Genomic DNA, 15,397 nt, shown 5'->3' on the forward strand with positions numbered 1-15,397 from the left:
GAGAGGGGGTAGGGGCCCGCCGAACTTCAGGGTCAGGTTTCTGAGGTTGCACTGGAAGTCCAGCCACAACAGGAGAGGAGCGCAGAGATGGGGGAGGACATAGAGTTTAAAATTGGCATACTCGGCGCCCTGTATCGCAAGGTTCGCGACACAGTACCCCCGGATCTGCACTGAATGTGATCCGGAAGCAAGGGAGATTGTTTGGGATGCGGGGGAAATTTGGAGGGAACAACGCCTTACCGTGTCTGGATGTACAAAGCTCTCCGTGCTCCCAGAGTCAAACAAGCAGGGCGTTTCGTGGCCATTGACCCAGACGGTCATCATTGAGTTCCTGAGGTGCTTGGGCCATGACTGGTCAACGGTAACAGCGCCGGCGTGGTCGGAGGTGGTGGGGTGGTCCCAAGCTGGCTGCCCTCATCAGTCGCACGTGTCGGGCAGCGTTGGAAATGGCGGCCAAGTTGGCGGCCCCCGTCGGTCGCACGTGTCTCACGGCGTTGAAGATGGTGGCCAAAATGGCGGCCCCCATCGGTCGCACGTGTCGGGCGGCATTGAAGATGGCGGCCAAGATGGCGGCCCCCATGAGTCAAACGTGTTGGGTAGAGTTAAAGATGGCTGCCCCCACGGACAGCACGAGGCTGATGATGCGTCCGAAGTGGGTGGTACCGGCAGGCACGCAGCCACGCTGCAGGGTCCGTGGGCCTGTGAGTTAGAATATTTGGATCTGGCCAGGCAGACTTTGGCAAATTGTCCTTTCTTGCTGCAGTCACTACCGGTCACGTTCTGAGCCTGACAAAGCTGCCTGAGGTGCTGGTTCTGGTCGCAGAAATAGCAGGGCAGCCCCCCCGGGTTGGGGGGCAGCCGCGCGGCACAGGCCTGGGGCACCATCTGATTGGGTGTCCATGAGGGGATTGCGTGGTCAGAGGGGAAAGCATTAAGGCTCTGAAACGCTACTTCTAAGGAGGTGGATAGTTTTACTGTCTCTTCTAGGTCGAGGGAGCCCTTTTCGAACAAGCGCTGTCTGATGTAGTTGGACCGGACTCCAGCCACATAGGTGTCCCAGGTGGCGAGTTCCATGTGCTGCGAGGCCGTGTCATCCTTGTAGTTGCAGTTTCTTGCGAGTTCCTTCTGGTCGCGTAAGTATTCCTCCAGGAATTCCCCGGAGTATTACGATGCGTGTGAGGAGATGCCGCGCGAACACTTCGTTCACCGGCCTCACGTACTGCCTTTTCAGGATCACCACTGCATCTGCGTATGTGGTCGCTTCCTCGATCTGCACGGAGATTCTGTGGCTCAGCCGGGCGTGGAGGAAACTCAGTTTCTGTTCCTCGGTGATGGTGGGCGAGGAAGAGGCGGCGAGGTAGGCCTCAAAACAGCGGAGCCAGTGCGAAAAAAGTCCTTTGACTTCAGCTGCCTGTGGGTCGAGTTCCAGGTTATGAGGGCTGCTTCCATAGCGATATTGTAGCTGATTAAATTGATGCGACCATCAATTCACACGAGACGGAGAGTTGAAGTGAACAGTGGTTTTAATAAGCTAGATCTGTGCCTACCTGCGACTGCTCTGTACTGAGTGCTGCCTACAGGCTGCAGATCTATATACCTCCCCCGAGGGGGCGGAGCCACATGTGGAGCCCACAAGGGTACCAACATAATACAATGTAATGTAATGTAATACAATGGTGAATGGTAGCCGTAATACATTCAGCCCACTTCCCTGGCAATTCTCTCATAATTCTGTACATCAGTACGTTGACAGTGTCCTGTCAGGCAGCTCAGTTATATCCGGTCTCTGAAAATTGATAGACAGGAAGCTTTGGGTCATTGCTACCTTCAATTAAGAAAATTCAGCCACAGTCACTCAATACATGTACAAACCATCATGTATATAATTTATAACTCCAAAGAAAATCTTAATCTCGGATTTATGCTCATGTCAACTCAGAATGGGCTGAGATTAGTCTAAATTATTTCATCGTGAACTCTTGCAATTGGAAGAAGGAGGAGACATCCACTGCATCAGCCTGGATTAGATTCAAATCCAGTCCCTAAAATTGTTTTTGCTTCCCAGTCTATGCTTTTTGTCCCGGGCTCTGGAACAAGTGACTCTCTAGGTATATCCTAATCTTCGATTTAAACAACCTTATCAAAACCAATGAACTGAGATTCACTCTTTCACTGGATAAATGTGTAAGAGCAAAACTGGTATCCAATTAATCTTATCACAGACAAGATCACACAAGCTGCTAATCCCACTGTTGGTTTGGAGACACCTGCCGATACTCTTGTTTGTATGTGGTTCATTTTTACCCTGTTCAGGTCTAATTCCTGTGGTTCTGCATCATTACTGACACTGCAAACACTGCTGGACCTGCATGAAAACAGAGTGGTTGCTGTTCAGCAAGTCTCACAGTTGAAATGGCCATATTGGAAATAACTGAACTCAAAGGCATCATTAACGTCTTGTGGGTTGCTTCATGGTGCAGTTTTGAAGGAATGCTGCATTGTTAGCGGCACCGTCCTTCAGTTGAGATGTTAAAATGAGATGCCTTCTTTTGGCACAAGTAGATATTTTAATGATCCAATTGCACAGTTTAAGGATGAGCAGGGAGTTTCCCTGAGCCGCAATTCTAATGCCTTTGAAGACTCAGAACAGCCAGGGTGCCATGACGGAAGGCAAACTATCCCACTGTCTGCAGCACCAAACATGCGAGATGTTAACGCTCTTGGCTCCGTCTCTTTCTGGCCCAAACCTAGCTGGATGGCAATACCTTTCTGGTGGCTGCAGAATTCTGAGTGATAGAAAGCCACTGCCTGAGACCTTAAGGAATGGTTCTTCATAAGGTTTGAAGTAATTGGATTCTATTTGGTTGTTCTGCCAAGCACAGAATTGAAGCACAAGTACTCATATTTATAAAGCAAGGAAGACAAATGAAAATATGAATTGGAGTGGGAATCGTTTTCTCAAGGAGACTTAAAGTAGATCTAAAAGATTGCCGGCGCAAGTGCTGTGAAAAGACATCATAATATCATAGAATTCCTATAGTGCAGAAAGAGGCCATTCAGCCCATCGGGTTTCCACCGACCACCAAATCCGCCATCCTGAAACCACACCCTAAGGGGCAATTTAGCACGGCCAATCCACCTAACCTGCACATCTCTGGACTGAGGGAGGAAACCGGAGCACCCGGAGGAAACCCACACAGACACGGGGAGAAAGTGCAAACTCCAAACAGACCGTCACCCGAGGCCGAATGGAACCCGGGTCCCTGGCGCTGTGAGGCAGCAGTGCTAACTACTGTGCCACCGTGCCACCCATAATGGGTTTCAGGAAGTAGCTGGAAAGGTTCCTGCCAACAAAATGAGATTCAAGGTATTCAGAATGTGCTCATGAAATACTGCGGATATTTGGGTTTAATGGACCGAACATCTCCTGCTTGAAACTGTAACTATGGACCCGATATTGACAGGGGAAGACTTTTAAAATGGGATTGGGACTTTTTTTAATATAAATTTAGAGTACCCAATACATTTTTTCCAATTAAGGGGCAATTTAGTGTGCTCAATTCACCTACATTGCACATCTTTGGGTTGTGGGGGCGAAACCCATGCAAACACGGGGAGAATGAGCAAACTCCACACGGGCAGTGACCCAGATCTGGGATCGAACCTGGGACCTCTGTGCTGTGAGACTGCAGTCCTACCACTGCGCCACCGTGCTGCCCTAATCCCTAATGGGATGGGGACTTGATGGGGAAACTCAAATATTCTGGTTTCTTCACTGCTGTCTGGGTGTTTTAACTGTGGCAGGGAAGCAGGTGAGCTTATGGGGCAGGAGGAGGCACTCCTGCTCCTCTTGCAGCGATTTTTAATTCATTTACAGGATGTGGGTGTTGCTGCTAGGTCAGCATTTATTGCCCATCCCTAGTTGCCCTTCAGAAGGTGGTGGTGATTTGCTTCCTTCAATCGCTGCAGTCCTTGAGGTGCAGGTACACCCACTGTGCTGTTCGGGAGGAAGTTCCAGGATGTTGCCCCAGCAACAGTGAAGGAGCAACAATATATTTCCAAGTCAGGGTGTCCTTCCAGATGGTAGTGGTTGTGGGTTTGGAAAGTGCTGCCGAAGGAACCTTGATAAATTATTGCAGTGCAGTTTGTAGATGGTACACACGGCTGCCACTGTTCGTCGGTGGTGGAGGGTTTGAATGTTTGTGGAAGGAGGAGCAATCAAGAGGGCTGCTTTGTCCTGGATGGTGTCAAGCTTATTGCTGTTGGAGCGGCACTTATCCAGGCAAGTGGAGAGTAATCCATTACATTCCTGATTTGTGCTTTGTAGATGGTGGACAGGTTTGGGGGTGGGGGGGGGGGGGGGGGGGGGGGGAGAGATGGTGGTCAGAAGGTGAGTTACTCGCCATAGTATTCCTAGCCTTTGACCTGCCCTGGTAACCACATTATTAACATGGCTAGTCCAGTTCAGTTTCTGGTCAATGGTAACCCCCAGGATGTTGATTGAGGGAGATTCAGCGATGGTAATGCTATTGAATGTCAAGGGACGATGGTTAGATCCCCTCTTGTAGGAAATTGTCATTGTCTGGCAATTGCGTGACGTGACTGTAACTTGCCACTTGTCAACCCAAGCCTGGATATTGTCCACTACTTGTTGCATTTGGACGTGGACTGCTTCACCATCTGAGGAGTTGTGAATGATGCTGAACATTGTGCAGTTATCTGAAAACATGCCCATTTCTGACCTTATGATGGAAGGCAGGTCATTGATGAAACAGCTGAAGATGGTTGGGCCTGGGACACTAACCTGAGGAACTCCTGCACTCATGTCCTGGAGCTCAGATGATTGACCTCCAACCACCATAACCATTTCCTTTGTGCCAGGTATCACTCCAACCAGTGGAGACTTTTCCCCCTGATTCCCATTGACTCCAGTTTAGCTAGGACTCTATGCCATACTCGGTCAAATGCTGCCTTGATGTCAAGGACGGGGGCAATCTCACCTCATTCTGGCATTCAGCTCTTTTGTTCATGTTTGAACCAAGGTTGTAATGAGGTCAGTAGCTCAGTGACCCTGGCGGAACCCAAACTGAGCGTCCGTGAGCAGGTTATTGCTGAGTAAGTGACTCTTAATAGCAACATCAATGACTCCTTCCATCACTTTGCTGATGATAGAGAGTAGACTGATAGGGCAGTCATTGGCTGGGTTGGATTTGTCCTGATTTGTTATGGACAGGATACACCAGGACAGTTTTCCACATTGCCTGGTAGATGCCAGTGTTGTAGCTGCACTGGAACAGCTTGGCTGGGGGTGCGGCAAGTTCTGCAGCACAAGTCTTCAGTACTATTGCTGGAATATTATCAGGACCCATAGCCTTTGCGGTATCCAGAGCCTTCAGCTGTTTCTTGATATCCCGTGGAGTGAACCATATTGTCTGTCGACTGACATCTGTAATGCTGGGACCTCCAGAGGAGACCGAGATGGATCGACTCGGCACTTATGGCTTACGATTGCTGTGAATGCCTCAGCCTTGTAATTTGCACATATGTGCTGGGCTCCTCCATCATTGATGATGGGAATATTTGTGGACCCTCCTCCTCCATTGGGTTGTTTAATTGTCCAGCACTATTCACGGCTGGATGTGGCAGGACTGCAGAGCTTAGATCTGATCCATTGGTTGTGGAATCGCTTAGCTCTGTTTATTATTTGCTGCTTCTGCTGTTTGGCACACAAATCCTGTGTTGTAGCTTCACCAGGTTGGCACCTCATTTTTTGGTATCCTGATGTTGCTCCTGACATGCTCTCCTGCACTCTTCATCAAACCAGGGTTGTACACCTAGCTTGGTGACAATGGTAGAGTGGGGGATATGCCAGGTTGCAGATTGTGGTTGAATACAATGTTGTTGCTGCAGATGGCCCACAGCGCATCATGGATGCCCAATCTTGAGTTGCTAGATCTGTTTGAAGTCTACCCCATTTAGCACGGTTGAAGGGCCACGCAACACGATAGAGGGTATCCTCAATGTGAAGACGGGACTTTGACTCCACAAGGGCGGATGCATGATGAGGATGAGGTCAGATATGTTTTTCCCCACATGTTGGCTCCTTCACCACCTACTGCAGTCCCAGTTTAGCAGCTATGCCCTTTAGGACCCGCCCAGCCCGGTCTGTGGTGGTACTGCCTGGCCACTCGTTGTGATGGACATTGAGGTTCCCCACCCAGAGCATATTCTGAGCCGTTGCCACCCTCAGTCCTTCCTCCAAATAGTTTTCAACAGGAGGAGTACTGATTCATCAGCTGATGGTGGCCGGAAATCAGCAGGAGGGTTCCTTGCCCATGTTTAACCTGAAGCCATGAGACATCATGGGGTCCAGAGTCAATGTTGAGGCCTCCCCGAGCAACTCCCACCTGATTGTATACCACTGCGCCGCCACCTCCGCTGGGTCCGTCCTGCCGGAGAGACAGGACACACCCAGGAATGGTGATAGTGCTGTCTGAGATATTGGGCGGGATTCTCCGACCCCCTGCATTAGGAGCGCCCCCCACCGGCGATTCTCCGGCCTGCGATGGCCGAGTGGCCGCCCATTTTCGGCCGGTCCCGCCGGCGTAAATTTCAACAGGTCCTTACCGGCAGGACCTGGCTCCACGGGCAGCTTGCAGAGTCCTCGGGGGGGGGGGGGGGGGGGGGGGGGGGGATCTGGCATTGGGGGTGTCCCACGGTGGCCTGGCCCACGATCGGGGCCCACCGATCCGCGGGCGTCCTGTGCCGTGGAGGCACGATTTCCCTCCGCACCGGCCGCTGTTAACCTCCGCCGTGGCCGGTGCGGAGACGAACCCCCCCGCGCATGCGCTGGGATGACGCCAACACATGCTGGTGCTCCTGCGCATGCGCCAACTCGCGCCGGCCAGCGGAGTCCCTTCGGCGCAGGTTGGCTTGACGCCATGCCCTTCCATGCTGGCTGGCGTGGCGCCAAACACTCCGGCGCTGGCCTAGCCCCTGAAGGTGCGGAGGATTCCGCACCTTTGGGGTGGCCCGTGCCGGAGTGGTTCACGCCACTCCTTGGCGCCGGAGTGGCCCACCCCGCCGGTTCGTGGAGAATCCCGCCCATTGTCTGAAAGGTATGATTCAGTGAGTATCACCATGTCAGGCTGTTGCTTGACTAGTCTGTGAGACAGCTCTCCCAAATTGGCACAAGCCCCCAATAAGGAGAACTTTGCAGGGTCGACAGGGCTGGGTCTGCTATTGTCGTTTCCGGTGCCTGGTTCAATGCTGGGTAGTCCATCCGTTTTCATTCCTTTTTTGTGTTTTCGTAGTGGAGTTGCTTAGTCACCATTAGACTTTTAATTCCAGATATTTTTTATTGAGTTTGAATTCCACCACTTGCAATGGTGGGATTCAAACTCAAGTCCGCAGATCGTTATCCTTGGTCTCTGGATTACTAGTCCAGTGACAATACCACTACGCTAGCGCTTCCCCACTGTACGAACATGTAACATTTCCATGAATCTGTCCTAAACTCTCCTGAGCTGCAGGGTTTCCCTGTCCCTAAGGCAGGTTTGTTGTAAGACTCCCAGACTCATTGGGCGCAGATTGGTCCCCACCCCAGTTCCACCTCCGTTAAAACAGGAAGTGGTGGATTAGGGTCAGATTTGAGATTTTAAGCATTTTTACATCACAGCCATCTCCAACCTACTCATTTTTACGGATTACAATTATCCCGTTATTATGTAAGTGAATTTAAGCAAAGAAAATTTACTGTCAACATTAGCCTCTTTCGATGTGTTCAAGAGATAATGAGAAAGTCCAATTCAATTATACATGAGTTTTGTCTATTATTAGTTGCTGAGTATTACCAAAGGATCCTGTTAACAATATTAATATAAATGTAAAATTAAGATTAGCTGAATATAATACTTCACAGAATTACAGTGTGGAAGAAGGCCATTTGGTGTATCGAGTCTGCACTGGCTGTCTGAAAGAGCATTTTGCCTAGTCTCACTCCCTTCTCTTATCGCCGTAACCTTTCACAATCCTTCTTTTCAGATAGCAATCTAATTCCCTATTGAATACCTTGATCGAACCTGCCTCCAGCACTACCCTCTCAGGAAGTTCAGTACAGACTCCAGCCACGCTCTGAGTGAAAATATTTTTCCTCACATCACTTTTACTCCTTTTGACTTATTTTGCATCTTTGTCCTCTAGTTCTAAATGTGCCCTTGAGAGGGAGCAGCTTATCACTATTTACCCAGACCATACCCTTCAGAATCTTGAAAACCTCTCTCAAGTCTCCTCACAGCCTCCTTTTCTACAGGGGAAAATCAGGCCCAACTTCTCCAATCTATCCTTATAGATACAGTTCTTTATCCATGGAATAATTCTGGTGAATCTTCTCTGTACTCTTTTCAATGCTTTCACATCCTTCCTCAAATGTGACATCCAGAATTGGACATAGTACTCTAGATCAGGCCTAACTAGTGCATTTTATGGATTTAATTTCTTCTGGTCGTGCATTGAAATTAAAAAATGAAAATCGCTTATTGTCACAAGTAGGCTTCAAATGAAGTTACTGTGAAAAGCCCCTGGTTGCCACATTCCGGCGCCTGTTCGGGGAGGCTGGTACGGGAATTGAACCGTGCTGCTGGCTTGCCTTGGTCTGCTTTGAAAGCCAGCGATTTAGCCCTGTGCTAAATCAGCCCCAATGGTTAATATTGGTCCCATGACATGTCTTTGCACGCTGTTTTAACATGGTTTCTAACCAGTTTGTATTGCAAGACGAAATTCAGTCTTTATTAGTGTCACGAGTAGGCTCACATTAACACTGCAATGAAGTTACTGTGGAATTCCCCTAGTCGTCACACTCCCGGCGCCTGTTCGGGTACACTGAGGGAGAATTCAGAATGTCCAATTCACCTAACAAGCACGTCTTTCGGGACTTGCGGAAGAAACTGGAGAATCGGGAGGAAACCCACGCAGGCACGGGGAGAGCGTGCAGACTCCGACACAGACAATGACCCAAACTGTATTAAGGAAATAGATTTATATTTCTATCTGGACTTTATTTTTGTGCTCATCAGAATGTAAGAGGCTGTTTCTGGGAATGGAATATTTCTTTCCTGTTGAATACCTGGCATCAAACACTCATGGATCAGTGTTGTAACTCACACGGGACCCACGGGGCCCGGTGATTAGGTTCTCCGTGAGTCACTTGGAGTACAAGCTTGACCCCTGCGTCTCAGTGGGAGAGGAAATCCGAGTATATAAACTTGACCGAGAGTGAGCTGGGGCGGTAGTACTATCTGGGGCCTGTGTACATAGTCTATTTGTATCTCTGTAAATGAACCTTTCGTTCCCAATGCTTTATGTGTGGCTGCTTCTGTGAACACAATAATCAGGATGCAGACTAAATTTTGGTCTAATTTGGCACATGAAAGAACCTTGGGCGTAATTTTCCCACCCTCCACGCCGGAATCGCGCCTGGTGGTAGGGCAGAGAATAGCCCTTTAGGCCAAAAAACTGCTGTGACGGCGCTTCCGCAATTCTCCGCAGACCCGCCAGTCCCGCGCGCGCGGTCTACATGGCGCCAGTCTGGGGCCATTGGAACAGGCCCCCGCGGCGATTCTCCGCGGTCGACCGGCAGAGCACCCGCCGCCGTGGTTTCCATGTGGTACCACCGGCAGGAGCTGGGACCCACGGACCCATGGTGGTGGTCCTGGTGGGGGGGCGGGGGTATCTGACTCTGGGGAGGGCCTCTGCGGTAGCCAGGCCCGTGATCAGGGGCCACCGATCAGTGGGCCATCGCAATGTGGGAGGGACGTACCTGCCTCCTTGCGGGCCCGCTGTGTGGCTCCGCCATGTCAGCTGCGCCCGCGGCGAGGCGGCCCTCCGTGCGCATGCGTGGACCCGCTTGCGGCCACCTTGCACATGTGCAGGCGCGCGGGCTGGCTAGCCGGGCCCCGCCGGTAGCCAGAGCTGCGGGATGCACGCCGGGGCTCTGCTAGCCCCCTGGAAAATGGAGAATCACCCCAGACGTTCACGTTCGAGGAAAAGGTCCGGAATGATTCTCGCCCGTTTTCCGGCAGGCGTGGGGACTTAGTACCCAGGAGGGAGAATACCGCCCTAAGCCTTAAAAAGTCAACACTGCTTGCATCAATGGAATATTTCTATTCCCACATCAGCTTTTTTTATGTTGTTTCAGAGTAAGATGTTAAATTATTCAGACATTACAGTGATTTGTGGCCAATTTTGTTTCGTGTATTTTATTTCACAAGTAGCAACTAAAATGTGATATTCAATGAAATAATCTATACACCGACTGAAAAAACATTATCTTTTTGGGAGTGGGAAGGTCATAATAGAGTCCAAATAATCATACCATGACTTGAATGGACAATACTTGATGGACAAATGGCCTTTTTTTACTTTCATACCAACAATCTGGTCCATCTTTGAAGGAAAGAGAACTGTACCAATCCATGAAGGTACTCGGCACTCTGAATGATGATCTACCTAAATGCTAGAAATGTACATTTCCTGCATCTCACTTTTTCCAATCTCTGTTATGCTTTAATACCGGTCGTTAAACAATAGTTAAGAAATAGCATTTTGTGTGGACCTCTTCCATGTTGTAACGTCATAAAGTTCTGCTCCACTGAAAGCAATAACTCTTTTTATCATTGTATCAGTGTGATATCAAAGCTTTGACTTTTATCCATCAATTTTCAGCCATGCATAATAAATATCAACTTATTTATTTTTAGGTCCACTGAGATTCGTCTCACAGACAAAGTCAGTGTCGGCTTATGCAGGAGATATTGCCCTACTGAAATGCGAAGTTACCGGTGAGCCTATGCCTTCCATTCATTGGCAGAAAAACTACAATGATCTGAAGTTAAGTGCCGATGACACACGCATGGCTGTTCTCCCCTCTGGATCCTTGGTGATAAGTAAGCTTCAGGCAGGGGATGGCGGGTCCTACCGTTGCCTGGCGGAAAATCCTGGAAGCTCGAGAACTGGAAATGATGCTGACCTTCAAATTTTATCTGGTGAGAGGATGTTAAGTGTTATGGTTTCTCTTCAATGTAATCAGTGCTGCAGCACAGCAAATATTTTCCTAATGTCCATTGAACGCGTTTGTTTCCCCTATTAAGGATTATTTGCATTATGGAGAAGCAGAGCATCTCACTTTACACAGCAACAATTAAATTGCTCCTTAAAGAAATGCAGGAATGCTTGGTTTTCTTCCTAATTAAATAGTCCATTTGTGCAATTGCTGAGAATATGAGAAGTGTCTGTATTTAACACCTACAAATCAGGCATACGACAAATTGCACAGTGAAACTCCTAATCAGCAACATCATAAGCCTTTGCACTAACCTCAGTAAAACATTCTCATACTGCACCAATGTAACATTTCAATTTCCCCCAGGAGCCATCCTCTTGACCTTTCCAAGAGAATTTTGATGTGGTGCCAAGTACGATTGCCCGAAGTCGTTTCACTTAAGACTATTACTAACTAGCAGATGCAGGAACGTTTCAGGCTAGCAGTCAAAGCTGAATTTGAAGCCAGGGAAAAAACAACAATGTGCTGAAAGAATCTGAATGGACAAAACGGGGCACGAGTAGGCATTTCAACTATGCCGTGTATAAATACTTATGGTTTGTGTAATGATTCCCCACAGGACGATTTTTGGCTTGTGGAAATGATTTTTCGTTCCCCTCATGAGACAAACCGTAACTTAGTTGTGGCAATCTGCAAATTGCATTTCACAGTTGTTTCTGCTGCATCCTGTGCATATTTGTACTGACGGAGAATTTCAAAATCAAGAACAGGGCAGCAATAGGGAAAGAATAACCTGCTTCTTTGCCGTCAACACTGCTTCTATTGCCACCGGGGGTGGTGAATCCTGTTCCACAATGATGTGGAGAACCAACTGGAGGGCAGTAAAGAGCGTTGCTATGGACGTCTGGTTGCCTTAAACAATATGTTTTTGCAATGCCTCTTCGAATGCCTTCTGTTATAAACCTAAAATAATTCTGAGTCTTGGTTTTCATGATTATTATTCATGCACTTGAGATATTGGTTTGATAGATGTATAATCTTCCTGAAGTCAGGCAATTCAAGAAACACTGGTACTGTGATGTAACCACAGTGTTTTACTTGGATTGTCAACAGAGGTTAATTGGCCTTGATTTTTACTGGGATGGGGAAAAATGGAAACAGGTTTTATGGGAAGAAAAGAGGGAAAACACGGGATGACGGAGATCCTGTTGAATTTAACAGCAGGACACGGTTATAAATTCCAGTTCCTTCCCAGCAGCCAGCCAGATTGACAAGATGTTGTAGATGGCCCCCGCCAATCAGGCATAGTGGGTAAGGGGATTGGCAAAGACTGCCAAAAATGACTAGGATGTCGGGCTATCAGTTGGGAGGGAGGCAAACGGAGGCTTGGAATCACGTGTTTGAAAGGGAGAGAAACGAATTACAGCTGCAAACCTCTTTGAAAGGTTGCAGAGAGCACTCCTCATTCTGTAAAAAGCTTTTAATTGTTTGATCCAAATGCTCATGTCTCCATTCGGTTCTGGGTTACCACACTTCCAGGAGACGTAGGGAGGGATCCACTGTCAGTGGGATCCTCCAGCAATGCACTCATGCCCACGGTTTTACCGACGTGAAGAAATTAACTACATTAAAATATTAAAATGAGGGACACACCCATGCAACACAAGTTAATCACTTGTTGTTGTTTAGCTGGACTCCATCAAAACTGAACTTGTGTTGGAAACAAGTGTTTCCTAGTCATAGGCTTTAACAACGCAAAAAGAGGCCTCTCCTCCCATCTTGTCGGCGCCAGCCATCAAGCACCCATCCATTGTAATCCCATTCTCCAGCACTTGGTCTATATCTTTGTATTCTCTGGCATTTCAACTGCTCACCTCAATGCTTCTTAAATGTTGTGAGTGTTCCCGCCTCCACCATCCTTTCAGGCAGTGAGTTCCGGATTCCAACCACCTTCTGGGTGAAAAAGCTTTTCCTCACACTTACAAACTTCCTGCCCCTTACCTTAAATCTATTCCCTTGGTTACGAACCGCTTTACTTATTTAAACCCCCAGCGTTGCTTCTCTGCTATTCTGGTGGATTAGTATTTCACCCTTGACCTTTCAAATTTTGAGAGGGATGATGCCACTGTGAAATGACAAATTCCTTTAAATTTAAAAATAAATAGTGCCCAATTATTTTTTTTTCCCAATTAAATGGCAATTTAGTGTGGCCAATCCACCTGCACATTTTTGAGTTGTGAGGGTGAAACCCACGCAGACATGGGGAGAATGGGCAAACTCCACATGGACACTGACGCAGGGCCGGTATTCGAACCCAGGTCCTCAGCGCCGCAGGCCCAGTGCTAACCACTGCGCCACATGCCGCCCTCATTCCTTTAAATATTGAGCATTGATTTAAAATACGAAGGTTGGAAATGAATATGCCTGAACTGGAACCATAAATCAGAAGAGCTGAAAAGGGCAGCATGTGACGCAGTGGTTAGCACTGGGACTACTTCCCTGAGGACCCGGGTTCGAATCCCGGCCCTGCGTCGGTGTCCGTGTGGAGGTTGCATTTTCTCCCCAAGTCTGCGCGGGTTTCACCCCCACAACCCAAAAGATGTGCAGGTTAGTTGAATTGGCCACGCTAAATTGCCCCTTAATTGGGAAAAAAAATAATTCGGTCCTCTAAATTTAGAAAAAAAGAAGAAAAAAATAAGAGCTGAAGATTTAATTGTTTGAGTTTGGAATTCAGAGATGCTGGGATTGATATTGTGATGTGCATGGGAGAATTGGAGAGGGAGGACTGCATTTTTATTCAAAAAGGCAGATAAAAATAAAGTCAAATCGCAGTTGAGAGCAATTTGTAGGCCTTGTTATCTATGAGCAAGCAGGTAGATAATAATGAGGGTGGCCAGGGATGAGGGTCGTGGTGGTGTTGTGGAGGCTGGGAAACCAAGAAAAGCAGGTACAGCAGAAGTCCTGCCAACTGACAATGGGACCTCATTTGAATTTTTATCTCAGTTTCCCACCCGGCAGAGAGCCATCTTAAATGGCCGGAGAGTTCTTTGCGTGGTGAGGAAGCGGGAATGTCTGCACTGGCTGAGGAAAGAGGGAGATTGGAGGGGGAGCATGGGTTGGACACAGATCGCAGGGACGTGGAGTGAAGTGTGGGTCAAGTGGAACTCAGAAGTTGGTCGTAATTATAATTATTGAAAAGACTGCAAGTTGAAGTGGGGACGGGAAAACATGGAAGGAGAATTGTGAGGAGACGGTTGAAGAGAAATCGGGTTGGGGAAATAGTCGGTGGGTTAAAGCCTGAAAGTTGTTGGTGTAGGCTAGTAGTGGGTGTTTTGTAAAGAAGAAAGACAGTGTGCTTGTGGGGTCAGAGGGAAGCACTCTGATCTTCCTGTTCCTCAAGCAGTGCAGAAAATACGCTTGTCTGAAAGATCTGAATGTTCACTTCAGCTGTCAGGGTTTCTGAGTTCAGCTCTCAGCTGCCACATCTAAAAATCTGTGCACATGTATAGCAAGTAAACGCATTAACATTTTTAAATGCTTCTTGAGAGCAGGTTAGTCACTTGCTTCCATTAAAACTGAAGTTTTCAGATTTCCAGCATCCACAGTACTTTGCTTTTTTTTTGTTTTAGAGGTAGGTTTGATTCAGGTTTCAGTTTTTATAAATTTTAATCTAGCTATCGTTCAAACTCCCAACCCATCATAATTCATAATTCATCATCAATGGTGTTTAGAGATGCAAGGTCAAACGAGGATAGCATTAATTTGACGTAAGGAACTTGCATGTGCAAAATTTAATCGAGTATTTTAAAAAGGTAACTAACTTTATGGATAAAGTGAATGCAACAGGTCTAGCGCAAATTAATTTTCAGAAGGAGTTCCATAAAGTTCAGACAGAGGGCTTGTCACAAACATACAGGTAAATTCATGCATGAAAGTAAGGTGTTTAGTTAAAATACTGATATGCCCATCCTTGGCCTGATGCAATGTCCCAGTGAAGTCCGTCACAAGCTTCACGATCAACATCCCATCTTTCAGTTGGGCATGTTGCAGCCCTCTGGACTCAGCGTTGAGGTCGGCAGCTTTAGATTGTGAACTTTTTCCTCCATCTTAAACCCCTTTTTGCCTCAATGCAAACCCCTCCATTCCTCCTTCCACACCAGGCCATCTGTCTTTTGTTCGCACAGTCGCTACATTTTGTTGCAGCCTCTCACAGTTACACTTTATTATCTAATAAATTCTTCCTTTCTTTTATGGGCAGCACGGTAGCACAGTGAGTCGCCCTGTTGCTTCACAGCTCCAGGGTCCCAGGTTTGATTCCTGGGTTGGGTCACTGTCTGT

At 47.8% G+C, this 15,397-nt stretch overlaps 1 protein-coding gene across 1 annotated transcript in view; it reads left to right on the top strand.

Annotated features, from left to right (window-relative positions):
* The window catches only part of dcc (DCC netrin 1 receptor), a 1,518,136-nt gene that overhangs the window by 779,983 nt on the left and 722,756 nt on the right, over positions 1-15,397 (top strand). Inside the window, exon 5 of the mRNA XM_038792949.1 lies at positions 10,758-11,042. Within this exon, the coding sequence (XP_038648877.1) occupies positions 10,758-11,042 (285 nt within the window). The remainder of the gene's footprint in view (positions 1-10,757; positions 11,043-15,397) is intronic.

This window comes from Scyliorhinus canicula, chromosome 3, assembly GCF_902713615.1.
Source record: "Scyliorhinus canicula chromosome 3, sScyCan1.1, whole genome shotgun sequence".
Classification (NCBI taxonomy): domain Eukaryota; kingdom Metazoa; phylum Chordata; class Chondrichthyes; order Carcharhiniformes; family Scyliorhinidae; genus Scyliorhinus; species Scyliorhinus canicula.